This window comes from Mustela erminea, chromosome 16, assembly GCF_009829155.1.
Source record: "Mustela erminea isolate mMusErm1 chromosome 16, mMusErm1.Pri, whole genome shotgun sequence".
Lineage (NCBI taxonomy): Eukaryota > Metazoa > Chordata > Mammalia > Carnivora > Mustelidae > Mustela > Mustela erminea.
Window position 1 is genome coordinate 68,641,259 of NC_045629.1, and position 15,711 is coordinate 68,656,969.

Here is a 15,711-nt window from a genome sequence, read left to right on the forward strand (position 1 = left end):
TTCGTCTAGAGGTTCAGGGTGTTTCTGAGGTCTGTTTAAACACTAATAGGATTTTAGGCCAGGATCCAGTCAGAAGGATGCTTCACAGACTCAGATAGTTGGAAACAGATTAAAAAAAAAAAAAAAAAGAAAAAAAGAAACGAAACGCCCAGATGTCCACATAGAAAATGTTGATATAGTTTAGTTTAAAAAAAAAAAATTCACACATAAAATTACAGTTAAAAAAATTCACACATAAAATCGAGTGCGTAACAAAACATTATTGCCCTATAGCCTGGCAGAAAACTATAAACTCAAGTGTGTAGTTTATGATAAACATTGTATTCAATGCTACAAACGCTACACTGTTGAACATGTCTTGAAATGATTGACCTTGTAAATCACACCACTTGCTTAGACAAATAAAATTCTAAGCCCCCTCCCTTCTCCCACACAGAAACCACAGAAAAAAAGGAGCTTCTGTTAAATTGTAAGCTCCCCATGAAAAACAGTTTTCGAAACCACAGGGAATCATGGCAATAACGTGGTACCTGCTTGTTACCTTCCTTCTCCATCACCCAGGAAAGCCCACGGCCATACTGAGTGTTTTGCAGAATCAACCCAGCCCATCTCAAATATCTCCTCCAGGCCACTTCCACAGAAAACTGATCATCACTAAACAAATGTCATCTCACAGCTGACCCCCTGGGTATGTTTTTACTCGTACTTTTGCCCCTCGCCCTCCCATGCTACCAATCCCACTGCTCAAAGTAATAACCTCAAGGAATCATGCACTCTAGCTGAAGATGCCATGGACTTTTTTCTAGATCTTGCTATGAAGTGAGTGCTCACCTATTGTTTCCCTAAATGTTGTGCCTTACTCTCAAGAGACTCCGGGCTTGTTGCTCATATACCTTTACTTTGGACCAGATCATACCTAACATCCCTGTGGACTTGTGCTCTGGACTTCCTCCTTTCTTCTCCAGAAGTCCAAAGTACTTCCTAGCTGACATCAATGTCAAATTCTATGTTACCAGGGTGGGGGGGGGTAGGGGCAGTGGCTAGGTAGGTACAGCAACGAGAGGGGAGCCTCCTATCTCTTCCAGCAATTTCCATTTCCATCGTCCTGTCCCTCTGGCTTTTAGACCAGCAGTTATGAGATGGGGATTCTTTGTTTTTGTTTTTTAGGTTGGGTTGTCCCCAGAGGGTTTGCCAATTCTAAAGATGATTAGTACCCAGGGAATGAGAATTTTCTTTTTCACTCACTGTACTTATATGTGAGGCCCTGGTTATGCTAACAGCTGCCGTGGGGCGCCAGCACAGACACTCTCACCTGCTATGTTCTTCTCTGTCACCTTCCCACGAACCACGGCATCAGAGAGAGGCCATTTCTATTCCTTCCCCCATCCTTCTCCACCTGCCATTTCCTTTCTTAGTCTCATCTGCCAATGAAGGAGAACCACCAATGTTGGTTTCTTCTCTTTTTCCCTTAAAAATTTTCCTCGGCTCTTGTCACACACCACGTCCAAAAATGCCAACAGAGCTGGGGAGAGCCCAGAGGCACCATCAAGGGAAACATCTCAGAAGACCATCCCCCAGCCGCTCGTGGTAGCCATCATCCTGCACAGGCACGCCGTGCTGCCTAGGGTAGGAGACGCAGTTGCCGGCGTTGCAGACCGTCCAAAGGAGACCGGTCGGCCAGTTTTGTGCTGATGGTCTCAAGCAGACAGCATTTCTGGGGCTGCAAACCCGAGGGTGCCTGGGAGTTCCCACCTCCCTGATCAGCATGAAGGGCCGGAGGTCATGAGTTGATGGACAGATGTGGAAGGCCATGAACGCCTACACCTAAAAATGCCAGAGTCAAAGTTTCCAGAGAGATCTCACAGCTACAATCAACCCAGCTCTGCCTCACGTCTTTCAGGAAGCTGAGACATTTGAGAGAAGCTGTCTGAATTCTGGAAGTGCCAGTTTTTTTTTTTTTTTATTCCACCATCTAGGCCCTGCGTTCTCAGTATGACGTGGACTCAGCGGGAGGGAAGACCAAAAAAGCCCATTGGGTATTAGAAGGGTTCTGGAAGGTCAACCTTATGCAACAAGGTCTTATTTTTTAATGTTTAATTCTTCTCAGTGGGAAGAATTTAAATGCAACTTAATGTTTTCTTCTGATGGGGGGGGCAGAAGTGAAAATAAATATGGAGACACCCCGGTGTGTAGGCACAGACGCGGCAAAGTGAGGAGGGTTGATGGAGAATTGACTTCTCTTCAGCCTGCTGGTACCGGGGCTGTGCCCTGAGGGATAAGCAGCAAGGGGCTGTGCATCTCCAGCTGGTGCCTGGCCTTGTTTCTGTCCTTGCTTACCCACCTGTCCCCTCCCCAGGTCACCCCTAGGTTCACCCCCTAAGGATACACTGTTCTCTACCGTGAACGTGAGCAAGTTCCAATTTCCAATTTCTGCTTACTTACTTGCCAAGGGCATGCAGGGTGGCAACTTTATTTGCAAAAGAGGAAAAAAAAGCACAAAGCAAATACAACTGCCAAAATATGTACATTGTTGTAGAAAAGCAAAGTTCTATAAAAAGTAAAAAACAAAAACATCCCCCACCCCATCCCAGGAATATTTGACAATGAACTCATGAAGTCCTGAGATTTCCTGTCTTCCACACGGTCACCTGCTGGTATTTGCCTAGCAAGATCCCCAGGGGTACGGAGCAAGTTTAGGATGAAGACACAGTACTTCTGTTCCCTAGGATCAGAACTCCAGGTTTTATCTTGTCATCCTTGCAGGAAGTCCTCTAGCTTGGGCTGAGTAAATTCTGGTGTTGAACATAAAGAAAAGAAAGCTCCTCCGCTCATCACCTGCCAGGAGGGACAGCAGCTACTAAAATGTCTAACTGATACGTCAAACCTTGTTTTACAAGCCTTTATCAGCACTCCGGCTCCCAGAAGTCCACAGATGAACGCTTATCTGGGAAGATATTCTGGGAAGCCCAGACAAGCCGAGAAGTTTAACAGGAATAACAAAGTCTTCACAGCTATTGGGTGACTTCTTCCTCTGGGGCTGTTTTTAATAGACCCTATGTTGCCCCTGAATGAGCTACAACATGAAAGGAAAAAAAAAAAAGGCTAATGTGCTGTGGAGTTGTTCTAGAAAGGAGTCAATGCCAAGGAGTGCCTATTCCCGTAAAAAGGAGGTCTGCAAGGTGATGAGGATTGCCTCCCGGACCCCTTCCTATTGAAACCACTTTTCCGGGAGGAAAAACCAAGAAAAACAGACACTGCCTGCGGGACAATGCACTTTGTCGGAGGGGGTGCTGCGTACTTTCCGAGGTAGAGTATTGTGTGATATTTGGAAGACAAGGCCCTATGCCCACGTGGGTTTAAGATGGGTGGTGCTTCCTTTGCCTTTTTAAAACAACCCCCCCCCCCATCGAAACCGAAGCGCAGGGATTTCGCGTATGTCATCCTCTTCTCTTTCTTTAAAAAGCAAATTTTCACATTGTAAACAGAGTGTTCTATCTTGAATTCGAGTTCTGCCCTTCTTTTCCACATCCCTAGGGAACTACCAAGGAGTCTCAGGGAACACGAGAATTCCATTTTCACCGACGAAACTGAATCCCTGCCCTTGCAGTCTTGCCGGCAAATAGTTAGGAAAACAGCTTGTGGACAGTATTTCCACTTTCCCATACCGGTTCTAATGAGAAGTCCGTGTTCTGAGACTCCCAACCGGCAGCTGGATCTCTCTCCCCTTCCAACGTCCTCTCAGAGACTTAGCTCACAAGTTCTGAGCCAGCGTTTCAAATGTACACTATTTACAAAGGAAGTGTCCGAGCTCCGTATTCCCAACCATCCAATCAGCTGGGGAGCCCTTCGAAGTGTTGTCCCGAGCTGGGATTCAGAACTTGAACAAGTTGATAAAGTCCTGGGGTGACAGGGAAACGGAGCAGCTCTCCGGGTTATTGGCTGTGCACGGGTGGTCAGTGCCCTGGAAAGGAACATCACGGTTGTGGGTTGGAGTTCGCAGAAGTACCGTGTTGGCTTGTAGCCCCATGAGGCTGTGCCCAACCTCACAACAACATTCCTATGTCAAGAATGCCGTAAGTTCTGCAAAAACTAAAGAACTGTGTGTGTGTGCATCTGTGTACAGAGGGTGGGAAAATTTGCAGGTCGGTGGGATGTACAAGTGTATACACACACACACACACACACACACACACACAAATAGGGGTGGAGGAAATTAAGGTCTCTCAAAGGTTTTCTCCCCAGGGACTGAATCAGTGTCCCCTACACCCTCAGTGAGGGACTGCAGTAGGGAAGAGCAGGAAAGGAGCAGGACGGGCTTTCACATGGCAAGGCTGGTGCCTTTGACTCTTAGGGGCTGGGCCAGGGGTCTGTGGCAGCCACCTCGAGACACATACCTTCCAGGAAAGAATGTGACAGTGTCTGCAGAGCTGAAGGGTGTCTCCGTACTGCTCTTTCCGTGGGTAACAGCGCACAAGTTTAAAATACATCTTCTTCCAGTCCAGCTGTCCTTTGTCTGATAAAATTAATCGCTTGCGGATCTAAATTACAAATGAATACAGGTAATTGCAGACGACTGCAGGAGACTTCATCAAGAAGACGGTTGTGGTTTTATGCTTCTGAAAAGTTCTGTTCCCACCCTCTCCTTCCCCCTTTTTCATCGATGCCCTGCACTTGCCAGGGAAAAAATTGCCAAGATAGAAAGAAGGCTGTTCTGAGCTCTACCCAGTGAGGCAGTAGCTTTACCAGTCTTTAACATCTTACTAGTGACTGGTCTGGTGACATCTTACTAGTGACTCTACTAAACTGTATTTGGATGGTCCTTTAAAGTATAGGTGATTTCAGTAAACACCTTCAATCTTTTCTCTGCTGTAGACTTGAGTGGTTATTTCCAGGGAGATGCAGTCACTGCTTGGCACGGTGGCTCTATTTTATATCTAAATATTAGTGGCTTCATGAACAGAACTTGTTGAACTCACACATCTATATAAAGAAGGTGGGGGAAAAAAAATCGGGGGCAGCATGAGGAGGGGAAACAGGCCTAGAGCTGGTGTCAGAAGCCCCTAGTTCAAACTCACATTCAGGGCCAGCTTCTTTATTTTGGGAGCCATTTCCCCAGTCTGTGGTCTGAGTCCCCTCATCTGTTTAAAGTGAGGGTCAGGATACCGACGCCACCCTGGGTTGTTAGACTAAAATGAAATACTATCTATAAAAGTTCCTTAGCTGTACAATATGAAGTTGAGTTGTAAGTCACTCTGTAACTGACTTTGTAAGTTACTCTGTTATGGAAGAGGACTGGGGCCGCTGTATGAACTTTTTAAAGCAAGTCATGAAGTATGTATGTAGGTTAAGAATGTTGTTCTTGTTTCCCCCCCCCCCCCCCCACTGAAATCACATATGTGATTTAGAAACCCCTCGTTCTGTTGCCCTCTAGTCAGCCGGGAAGCCCTGGAGGGTGGGCACCCGTGCCTCGAGCTCCGGAAGAATGCCAAGGAAGCAGGAGGGTGGGGGACAGAGGAGGGGGCGGAGGGACTGCCCACGGGGCCCCCCTGACCTGCCGCTCGGAGAAGTGGTACTGGCAGAGTTTCTTCCACAGCAGCCGGTCCTCACTGAGCACGTGCAGGTCGGGGGCCACCTGGCCGAGGCTGACCAGGTCGCGGCCGTCACTCAGCCTCTGCATGATGTTCAGCTGGAGGCACAGGGGCAGGTCGGTGAGGGTGAGGCCTTTGAAGGCGGGCTGTGGGGAGAAGGCGGATGTTAGGCAGCAGTTGGTTGGGGGGTGACTCGCGGGCCGCAGATCACCAGGTGACACTCTCCAAGGATCCAGCTGTCCCCTCGGCCTCCACCCTCAAGCTGGCTGACTGATCCCAGATCCAGAGGTGCGATTCTCCACGGAGACCCACAGGAATAGCCTGGACCAGCTGAGGCTAAATGGTGCCAGAGGGATTTTCCCCCGTTTCGGCGCATGCTGGATTCTTGTGCTCCGTTCAGTTCACTCACTGACCAGATTCGCTGCCTTCCTAAAGGGCTCTGTGCCTTGGACAGCGCACCAGCCCCTGACCACGGATCCCTCCAGGCAGCGTTTCTTGCCTAGGCCCAAACTCGCTGCCCCAGGCCCCCGGATGTCCCCTCGCTGCTCTGCCCGTCCGAACGGTGCTCTTCTTCAGGTCCAGCTTGTACCCATTTCTTCCGAAAGGGAATTTCTTTTCTGCCTTTTGTGGGTACCCCAGGCCTCTGACTACATCTTCCTGGAATTCTTATGTTCTCTTCCAGGGACTTTTTGAACCAGCCCCTTTATGTTATGTAATGCTAACTGCTTCCAAAAGGAAACTTGCATGGAACATTCCTGCTGGAACGTAAGGTCTATGGAGGCAGGACTTTTTGTCTTTTTTCACTGCTGTGTCCTTTGTGCCTAGAAGACCACTTAGCATATAACAGGTACCCCCAAAATATCTGAGGGGTGAATGGAACCCTCATAATCAAGTAGGTAAAAAAAACCCAAAAAGACCCTGTGCTTGTTGTGTATATTTCTGTATGTGTGTGTGCGCAAGCATGTGTGTGTGTGTGTGTGCATGTGTCCTTTAGGAATGACTGGTCCAGAACCTTTTGGTGTAAATGCCTCCATCTTTAGAACATCTCTATTCAAGCCTAGGGGATCCACAGACTATTAAAAAACAAAACTCTTTGTGGATAATACATTGGCAATTAATCAGAAGCGGCTTCTGCTTAACCCTGAACTTAAATTTAATTGTTAATTTTATATTTATTATTTAAATTTTGATGGGCTCATGTTACCCACCCACACCTGGATCCTTGAAGGTGGGGCCTAATTTCATAGCCCCTGCAGTCGAGCCCAGCACAAACAACCTCTTGAGGGCCTACTGTGGCCTGGCACTGGGGTTGGAATGGGTTCATTCAGCTGGCGAGAGACTCGGAAACATAAGCAAAAGCAAACAATTAGAGAACGGTATGTTACGTGCTGTCAAGTCAGCACAGAGTACTCTGGGAACCGTCCGGACAGAGGTGGTCCTCACTAGTATTTACTGATAGGTCTTGAACAGCAACCTGCGCTGCCATAAGCAGTCGGCGCAGGTCCCTTATGACTGAGGTTCTTTGTTCTTCTCATGCTAGACCTGGGTGAGCTCTTGATTTCGGACTACAGCCATTTAGCTCAGTGCTCTGTCACCTCCGGGGGTCACAGGAAAAGATACAGGATGAAGAATCCCTTCCTTAGAGCTCAGGGGAAAATAATCCCGTCGATGGGTATTGAGTCCCATCCTCCAATTTTTAGGGAACTATTCTGTTCAAGGCACATCAGAGCCCACAGGCACAGGATTCCAGGGGGAACGTGTGGTTTCACCAGGCCCCACCTGCGTCCCCTGCAAAGCGTGACAGGTGTGTAGAGGGATGGTGGGAAGAAGGAAGAGGCCTCGGGAAGCTGGACTAAGGAGAAGGGAAGGCGGCATGGGGGGGACGCCGGAGGAACAAGCAGCAGATGTGGGTCCCAGCTGCCCTTGGGAACTCTGGGTCTCAGTTTCCCCACGTCCAAAATGAATAGGCCTAGAAGACTCTGAAGGTTCCTTCTGGCTCCAGCGAGCTCAGATCTGGATCAGCTCCAGCCTCTTAACTCATCAGAAGTGACTATGACCTGACAGTTTAAATCGTTCAGGCTGCTGGCCTGAACTTTCAGTTGTTTGCAAAATTCAGGACTTTTGCTGGACCGCGGAAGGCTCTAGACCTATGTGTCGTTTATCATCTGCTGCTGATCATATGAGCTAATAAAACTGCCATGACATTTTCTTTTTGTTTCCAGTACTTCAAAGCATCTACTTTTTTGGTTAAAACTCCCAGGCCAATTATTACATTGAACTCCTATTAAAGTCCGCTTGGCAGAGTTCATGCTTAAATGTTCAAACCTGAACTTTTCCAAAATCCTTGCCCAGACCCCATGCTGAGCCCTTGCTCCTGATAAATGGTTAACTGCTTGCACGCCTTCTTTTTGAATATAAACATGTAAAAGAACAATAAGTCACTCAAGCATTTGGCTATAATCCTTCTATGGCCAACCCTGCCCTCTATCTGCTTCAAAACCCTGCCTTACCCCAAACCCTGCCTTACCCACAGTGATTCTATGTGACCTCTCCCCACTCCAAGCCAGTTTTCTTTGCCTTTTTCCCCTTTCGTCCTTTATTCTATTAATTATTTTTGCCAATAAAAATTGGCTCCATAGAATTAGATATGAAATTTAGAAGGAAAACAAGATTATATGCCAGGAAGATACTGCTAGAACTTTGGCAGATAGAAAGCAATTACTGTAAATGTCACCTGAACATTTTTGTGTAATAACATACTTCTCTTTCGTCCAAGCTGTTAAAAAGTCGGCTTTAAAATATAGTCCAGACTGAAGTAATTAAGTCCTGTTTCTCTCTCTCTCTCTCGATCTTTCTTTCCTCTGGAGAGTTGGGCATTTGTGTGACAAGCTCTGTGGGCTCCATGGGTTCCCATCACTGCTCTCAAGATCATGGGGCTCAGCGCGAGGAGGGCTGGGAAGGAGGGCAGGGGACGAGCGTTCAGTGGGGAGAAGAGCAGCCCCTGAAGGCCGGCCGGGGCCGGGGCTCAGTCCCCTACTCCTACATCTTACTTCTGCCGAGGCACCAGCCACACTGTTCTTCTCTTTTCTTTTCCCCCTAAGATTTCTTTGTTTTAGAGAGAGGGAGTGAGCACAGAGGGGAGGAGCAGAGGGAGAGGAAGAGAGAGACTCTCAAGCAGACTCTCCTGAGCGTGGAGCCTGACGTGGGGCTCGATCCCATGACCCTGAGATCACGACCTGAGCCAGGACTGAGAGCTGGAAGCTCAACTGACTGAGCCCCCCAGGCGCCCGCAGCCACACTATTCTTAACTACTCAGCCTGATTTTTCTCATTTACAAAATGAAGAAAAAGCACATCTTACAGTGTTGTTGGGCAGAGCGGATGAGATAACGCACGGAAGTACTTAGCATAGTGCCCAGTGGAAACTGGCTATTATAAAGACCCCTACTTACAGGTATTCACTGGATGAGTTAATACACGTGAAAGGCTTAGAAGAGTGTCCGACACAGAGAGAACCCTTTGTAATAATAAGAGCAGACACATTTAAAGACTTACTACATGCCAGGCATTGTTCCAAACATTTTCTGTATGTTAGCTTATTAAATCTTACACCAGGGCTAGGAGATAGGCATTACTTCCCGTCAATCATTCATTCCCTCATCTAAAATTTATTGACTGCTTTCTGCTCTGTGCATGGTAGAGAGAGATGAGCAGCGAGCAAGAGGTAGTCTTTCTTGGCGGCGCTCATAAGCCAGTGGATGGACAAAGGCAAGTGGAATCACGTTGGAGATAATCTCATATGGCAACAGCTCCTCTGAGGAGGGTTAGATGAGAGTGTTTTCAGAGGATTGGATGGTCCGGGGAGGCAGGACCAAGCTTGGCATGGGCAGAGAATAGCTTGGCCAGAGAGAGAGAGAGAGAGAGAGAGAGAGAATAACTTTGCCAGGAGCAGAGGGGAGGCTGAGATGAACTTCAGTGTTTGATCTGTCCTGCATGGGACTGCATTGGATGTAAAGGGTTTACAAAAAGCTGGATCACTGAATACATAGTTGGAAGAAAGCTGCATTGAAAAGAAGTTTGGAAGCCACTGATGTTAAGAAAGCTTTGCCACTCGAGGAATAAGGTGTTCTGGCCTGAGTCGCTGGGCTTCTCTGGTCCCCACTCCTGTCTCACCACATGAAGGGTTATAGGAATGACAAGGGCCACCTCCTCCCTGGCGTGATTGTGGATCAGTTAAGGGGGGTACTAGGTAAGCGAGCCCACGGGCGTGCAAAATATGTGAGCAGCTGTGGCCAAGGAGACTCCTGGGATGCGGACAGAGGGAGCAGAGGCAAGTTCCGGGCAAGTGTGATCCTCTAAATAGTGGGACAGATGGGACTTGCTCATTTAGATCCCTGGCTGGAAACGTCTCTCCTGGGCTTGGACCAAAAGAGAAAGTATTAACGTCCAGGCTACAGATAACACCAGAAATCAGGTAGAAGGTCTACGTGAGTTTTCTGTGAGAGATAAGCTGGGAATCTGGCCTCCAATTCCCATCGTCAAACTATGCCTACACTTAAGAGAAGAGAATGGGGTAAATTATTAGAATAAATTCGGTAAATGTTCAGAACACAAGCTCTTAAAATAATCAAACAATTGAGATAACTTTTCTGGGCTTGTGCTGTGCTCTGTGTGTGTGTGTTTAAGTGTGGGAGTTGTAGCCCAAGTGATTCCGAGGAAGTCACATCATTCTGAAGCTTCCCATTATTCCCTTTGTTTCAGAGCTTAAGAAACTCAGAGGTTATTAATAGCCAAATCAAGGTCACTGCATTTTGAAAACTTCATATAAGTATTTAAAAGAGGTCAAAGAGGTTTCTTCACGTTACTTTCTCAAGAGGTGGGGCAGACCCAGACGTTATCAGCTTGGGCCCGGAACCACTTAGAGCAGCGCGGTCCGTGATAAGGCAGGCGGGCGCGGCCTGAGCGGTCTAAGTGTGCCTGTCGGTCAGCGAGCTGCAGGAGGGCAGGGTGCTGTCTTTCTTACAGTGTTTGTGGGCCTCCGTCCTCCTGCTCACTATTAAAAGCATTAAGAGCTGAGGGCCAGGTTAGCTTCTAAAAGCCAAAAGACACTGCTGATAATAGGAGGGCCTCTCGGGATATTTTCCACTTTGAGTGAGAATCGCTCTTTTCTTCCCCTACATGTAATGTTCACAGTCTGGAACCTAAGGCTTCCTTGTCGTAATTCTTAATCACTGGAACTAGAATTTGCAAAGGTTGGTGGCGGCCTTCCAAGCCATGGCCGTCCCAGCTCTGTCGTATTCAAGGTAGCGTCCCTGCAGCTGTGAAGCACACGTCCTTTGGGAGGAAATGGGAAAAACGAGCGATGCACGCCGCCCCTCCCCAAATCCAGGCTTCCAACTTTCCTGCCACGCTGCTGCAATCCGCAGACTTTGACCCCTACCCCCCCTCTGTATTGGGAATTCCCAGCCCACTCTCGGCACCCGGGAGAGGGCATCCGATTGGGACAGTCCACACTCTTTTCCTCCACCAGAGAAGATCTACAAAGTCCTGGGAGGCCGCCCAGCCTCTCGGGGGAGGCAGCGGCGGAAGTCCTTACAGCCGGAGGGAGGCGGGCGTTGCTGCTTACCCGGGTGATTTGGATACTGTTCAGCTGCTGCTGCCAGTGCAGAATCGTCTCCATCCGGTATACCCACATGTTGATGTTCCCGACCAGCACAGACTTGCCGACTCTCTGCACCAGCGTGCACAAGGACGTGTAGAGGGTCTGCAGCAGCTCCCTGATGAGCCTGATGTTCTGCTGGTCTTCGAGGACTTGAGTGGGGGAGAACAAAGCATGAGCAGTCACGATATGGGGACACCATACATTTGGTGTGCGGGCCTTTTTTCTCCTCTGTTCTGCTCCTGTCACGTGGGTACTGCCTCTGGGGATGTGGTTTTCTTTCTCGCTGTTATTTATTCGACACTTGGCCAAGCTTCGACACTTGAGGTTACTGGGTAGAGTTTCCATCATCTAGGCCCCTCTTTGTTCTCTTCTCCCTATTTTCTGACAAAGCCTCTTTCTCTCTTCACTGTTTCCCCAGGGCCAACTGGCTCACCTGATCTGAGGGCAGTTCCTTTGGCCCAGCAGTGATGTCCTGCGTAGCTGGTCAGCAGACAGGAATGTGAGCTCTGATGCTGTCTGCCTGAGTCTTTGTGGGATTAGAGATAGATTACTCTTTCTTATGGGCCTCAGTTTCCCTGCATGCACAAGGACTTGGATGAGCCAAAGACTGAAAGTTGCTTCTAGATCAAAGAGTCTGTGAACCTATTCTGCCTTGTGCATAGCTCAATTTTCTAGGAATTTGGAATCCAGAGGCTTGGTAGCCAAGCTTGGGACATGTGCCCGCACTGAGAAGTGTGAGAGGCGTACAGCAGGGCGAATGGGTGCTCCTGATGAAAGGGTGGCAGGGGACGGTCTCTCCCCTTTGTCCTGAACACCAGTGACTCTCCTCTCTGAACTGGAATTTGGCACCCCTGAAATGCATCTGGAGTCATTCACGTCCATCCACTCACCCTTCCTTAAATCTCAGGACAGGTCTGCTCGATTGGAAAACCCACCCGCCCATCCCCATCTCTATAAAAAGGGGAGCGAGGTGGCGGGCGTGGGGGAGTGGGGTGGGGAAAAGCTCACCTTTCAGTACCACTTTCTCCAAAATGTTCATGAAGTTCTTTTGGGCGATGCCGCTCAGGGACGTAAGCTGTGACTTTGCTATCAGTTCTAACAGCTGTGGGTAAAAATAGAAGTTGCCAGGCTTAGAACACAGAGACATTTTTCTCCTCTAATCTTTGCTTTTGAGTCACATGACGCGGAGGTACGGACCAACAGGGAGACAGAAACGGCAGGCCCGCAGGAGAATAAAAAGCAGATGCTCACAGTGGAAGACAAATGGGGGTAATTCAAAACCCAGGAATCAGACTGAATGTTTAATTCCCTTTTTCTTTTAAATATAAAGAGTTTGGCTTCAGCCAGGGTGAATTCATTCTGCTTGTCCTACTTCAGCAAGGGAAGCCGAGGGACTCTGAAGAACAAAGCCGACTGTGACTGGCAAATGTTTGAGTTCTCCACAATCACTCCCAGCAGGAGTCATTCTACCCCTCCTTGAACTTCTTCCCCACTGGTACCAACTGTTCTCAAGGTACGTGAAAGCTCATGGTCAGTAAGATGTGTACTTTCCAAGGAAGGGGCCAGCCTTCTCCAGAAATCTCCTGCTCAGGCCGTGTTCAGTACAAACGTTTGTTAATTAGAATCTCCCACTGCACTTACTTAATCTTCCTTTAGAAAGAGGCTGGTCACAGGGAGAGAGAGGAATTCAGGGTTGTATAGTATACACACACACACACACACACACACACACACACACACACACACTTCTACTGAGAGACTAGGATCCTCTGGGACTATGGGCAAGTTACTAAATTTCTTGGTGCCCCCATTTCTTCATCTGTGCTAATCATACTCAGAGGCCCCAGGACTGCTGAGAGATTTGAATGAGGAACTGCCCCAAAAGCATAGTGCCTGGTATGGATTAGGAAAATCAAGGTTGGTTGGTTTGTTGAAGGTGTGTGTCCTAATCCCACTACCCCATTTATCGCCAAACAAAAAGAAAGAAAGGTAATAACTTAAGTTGTTGCATCCTTAGTTTGGTTTTTCTTTGGTAACAAAATTATTTACAGATGTGGTAATATTTTTTAAAAAAATCTATCACAAATTCTGACGAAAAATGAAACTTAAGATTGGAAGGATGTCTTAGAGATCAGGTAATCAGCCCATTTAACAGTTGAGCAAAGTGAGGCTCAAGCGACTAAGTCTCACCAATTTTGCGCAGTGGGCAGACTCAGCTGAGACCACCTCAATACACTTCATGCTTTCACAGAGTCATCAAACAAAAGAGGTTGATGTGAAGTGAAAACAATTTTACCAGAGCCCAGCGGGCCCCCAACTAAAACTAACTAGCTGAAGACTTAGAACCAAGACTACTCCTTTTCCTCAGAGTTTGAATTTCTGCTCCCAGGAAACTTTGCAAGGGAGTTTCATCCACTGGCCAGGCCCCAGCCCAGCTCCACTTCAGGTCAGTAAACACCGAGTGTGACATTGTGCTGGGCCACTGGACTCAAGGCTGAGGGAACTACCAAAGTGACTTTCCAAAAACTGGGCTGCAGAGGAGAACTAAAACTTTTGGATCAAAGCCCTAAGCAATTCAAAGAACCTCTGCTTCCATTTGTTTAAAAACTTCTGTCCTCCTGAAGCCCCTTCGGAGCCTGTCAAACCACATAGAGACTTTTAATTTCCTGAACATAATTTTACTCCAAGTAAAAACAAAACAAACCAACAAACCAAAAAACAAAAACAAAAACAAACCCCAAACAAAACACCCCGAAACCTCTCCCGGCCTGGCTTCTGTATCTCTCACACACACTGGGAGAGGGAGCTGAGGCCAGGCTGAGGCTGGCTGGTTAGGATTCATACTGGCGATCCAGCGCTGGAAGCCAGGAGATGACCCAGGACCCACAAAGAGAGGCAAGAAGTCTGTCCATCTGTAGAGGCCACATCCACGGGCGGTGACCACACTGGATGACCTCTGCTTGTCTGGTTCAGTTCTGTCACCAACCAGCACGTGACAGGCAAGAGAGGAGTGACAAATGGCGCGGAGGGACCAGCCAGAACTTTCGTTTATCTCCCGGACCAACAACAACCAGATTCAGAAGGCCAACCCGATGGTCTAATAATACCCCGCTCCTCACATGACCAGCATGAGGCAAGATGAAAGAAAACAAAAGCCCTGAGTCCCTCTCCGAAGGGCAGTTAGCTGTGAGCTGTGACTCACCATGGAATGGGAGGAGGGCGGGCAGCTCTCTGCCTGAAATCCGTCCAAAACCCAGCTTCCACGTGACTACCATCTCTTGAAGGCGTCAGTGTTAATCTTGTCTAAAAATGCACCAATCACCCAATCACAAGGACAGAAAACTCTCCAGGCTATGACTATGCATTTGAGGGAAAACAAAAAGCCCTTTCTGATTGAGATGATGTTTGACTAAGCAGAAGGAGGAATGCAGCAGCAAAAATTTCTCAACTGACAGCAGAAGGACGCGTCAAGCACCCTGTGTTTAGCCCTATCTCAAGAGAAAAGTTCCTCCTTCCACCACCAGGGAGTGGTGGGGTCGGGAGAAGAAACCGTGGAGGAGACCCAGCTTCTCTAGCCGGGTGACCTTTACCACTCTCTCCCATTAGCAAGTGTTTTCTGAGTGTCCACTCTGCCCTAGCGTTGGTGACGTGGCTATGGCCATAAAGACATGTGATGGCTAGACTCATGGCGTTTATGTCTAGTCGCCGGTGTAAGTCAGTTAACCTCTCAAAACCCTAGTTACTTCATTTCAAAGATGGAAATAAAAAGACTACCCACTTCACACGATTGTTAGGAGAATTACAGAGATAAATACGTGAAAACCCACTCTAAATTCCAAATACAAGGCATTATTAAGATATTATTTTGTCCTCTTCCAGACCCGAGTCTTTTAGTGAAGTTTATAGCTGCTATCAAGGTTTAGTGAACTTTCTGTGAGGAGCCACATAGTAAATATTTTGGGCCATATGCTCTTTGTCCCAAGTACTCACCTACTTAGCTCAGCAGTGGTAGAGCAAAAGCAGCCTTAGGCAGTATGTAAATGAGTAGATGTGGCTGTGTTCCAATAAAACTTTATTTACAAAAACACGTGGAGGGCCAGACTTGGTCCTTGGGCCATAGTTTACCAACTTCTGATATATATCTGTATCTGTGATATATATAAATTTAATATATATCATAGATATATCATAAAATTTAAGAAATATCTGTGTGTGTGTGTGTGTGTGTGTGTGTGTATAGAGTTTAGGAGGGTTTCAGAACTAAACTTCCTGCTTCAGTTCCCCCATCTGTAAAATATGCATAATAATAGCATCCACTTTAGAGTTGCAGTGAAGATCTGCGTTCATAAAACATTCACAACAGTGTCTGGCACAAAGAATATACTCATTATTATGCAAGACTATTACTAGGTAAAATCACTGCTAAGGAGGGCATAGTCAACCAGTAAAGTACACCTGGTTT

At 47.6% G+C, this 15,711-nt stretch overlaps 1 protein-coding gene across 1 annotated transcript in view; it reads right to left on the minus strand.

The window, feature by feature from the left end:
* Positions 1-1,375: 1,375 nt before the first annotated feature.
* The window catches only part of FBXO32 (F-box protein 32), a 30,953-nt gene continuing 16,617 nt past the window's right edge, over positions 1,376-15,711 (minus strand). Inside the window, exons 5-9 of the mRNA XM_032316119.1 lie at positions 12,258-12,351; positions 11,214-11,398; positions 5,552-5,734; positions 4,395-4,538; positions 1,376-3,961 (exon numbers count right to left, since the gene is read on the minus strand). Of these exons, the coding sequence (XP_032172010.1) occupies positions 3,872-3,961; positions 4,395-4,538; positions 5,552-5,734; positions 11,214-11,398; positions 12,258-12,351 (696 nt within the window). The 3' untranslated portion in view covers positions 1,376-3,871. The remainder of the gene's footprint in view (positions 3,962-4,394; positions 4,539-5,551; positions 5,735-11,213; positions 11,399-12,257; positions 12,352-15,711) is intronic.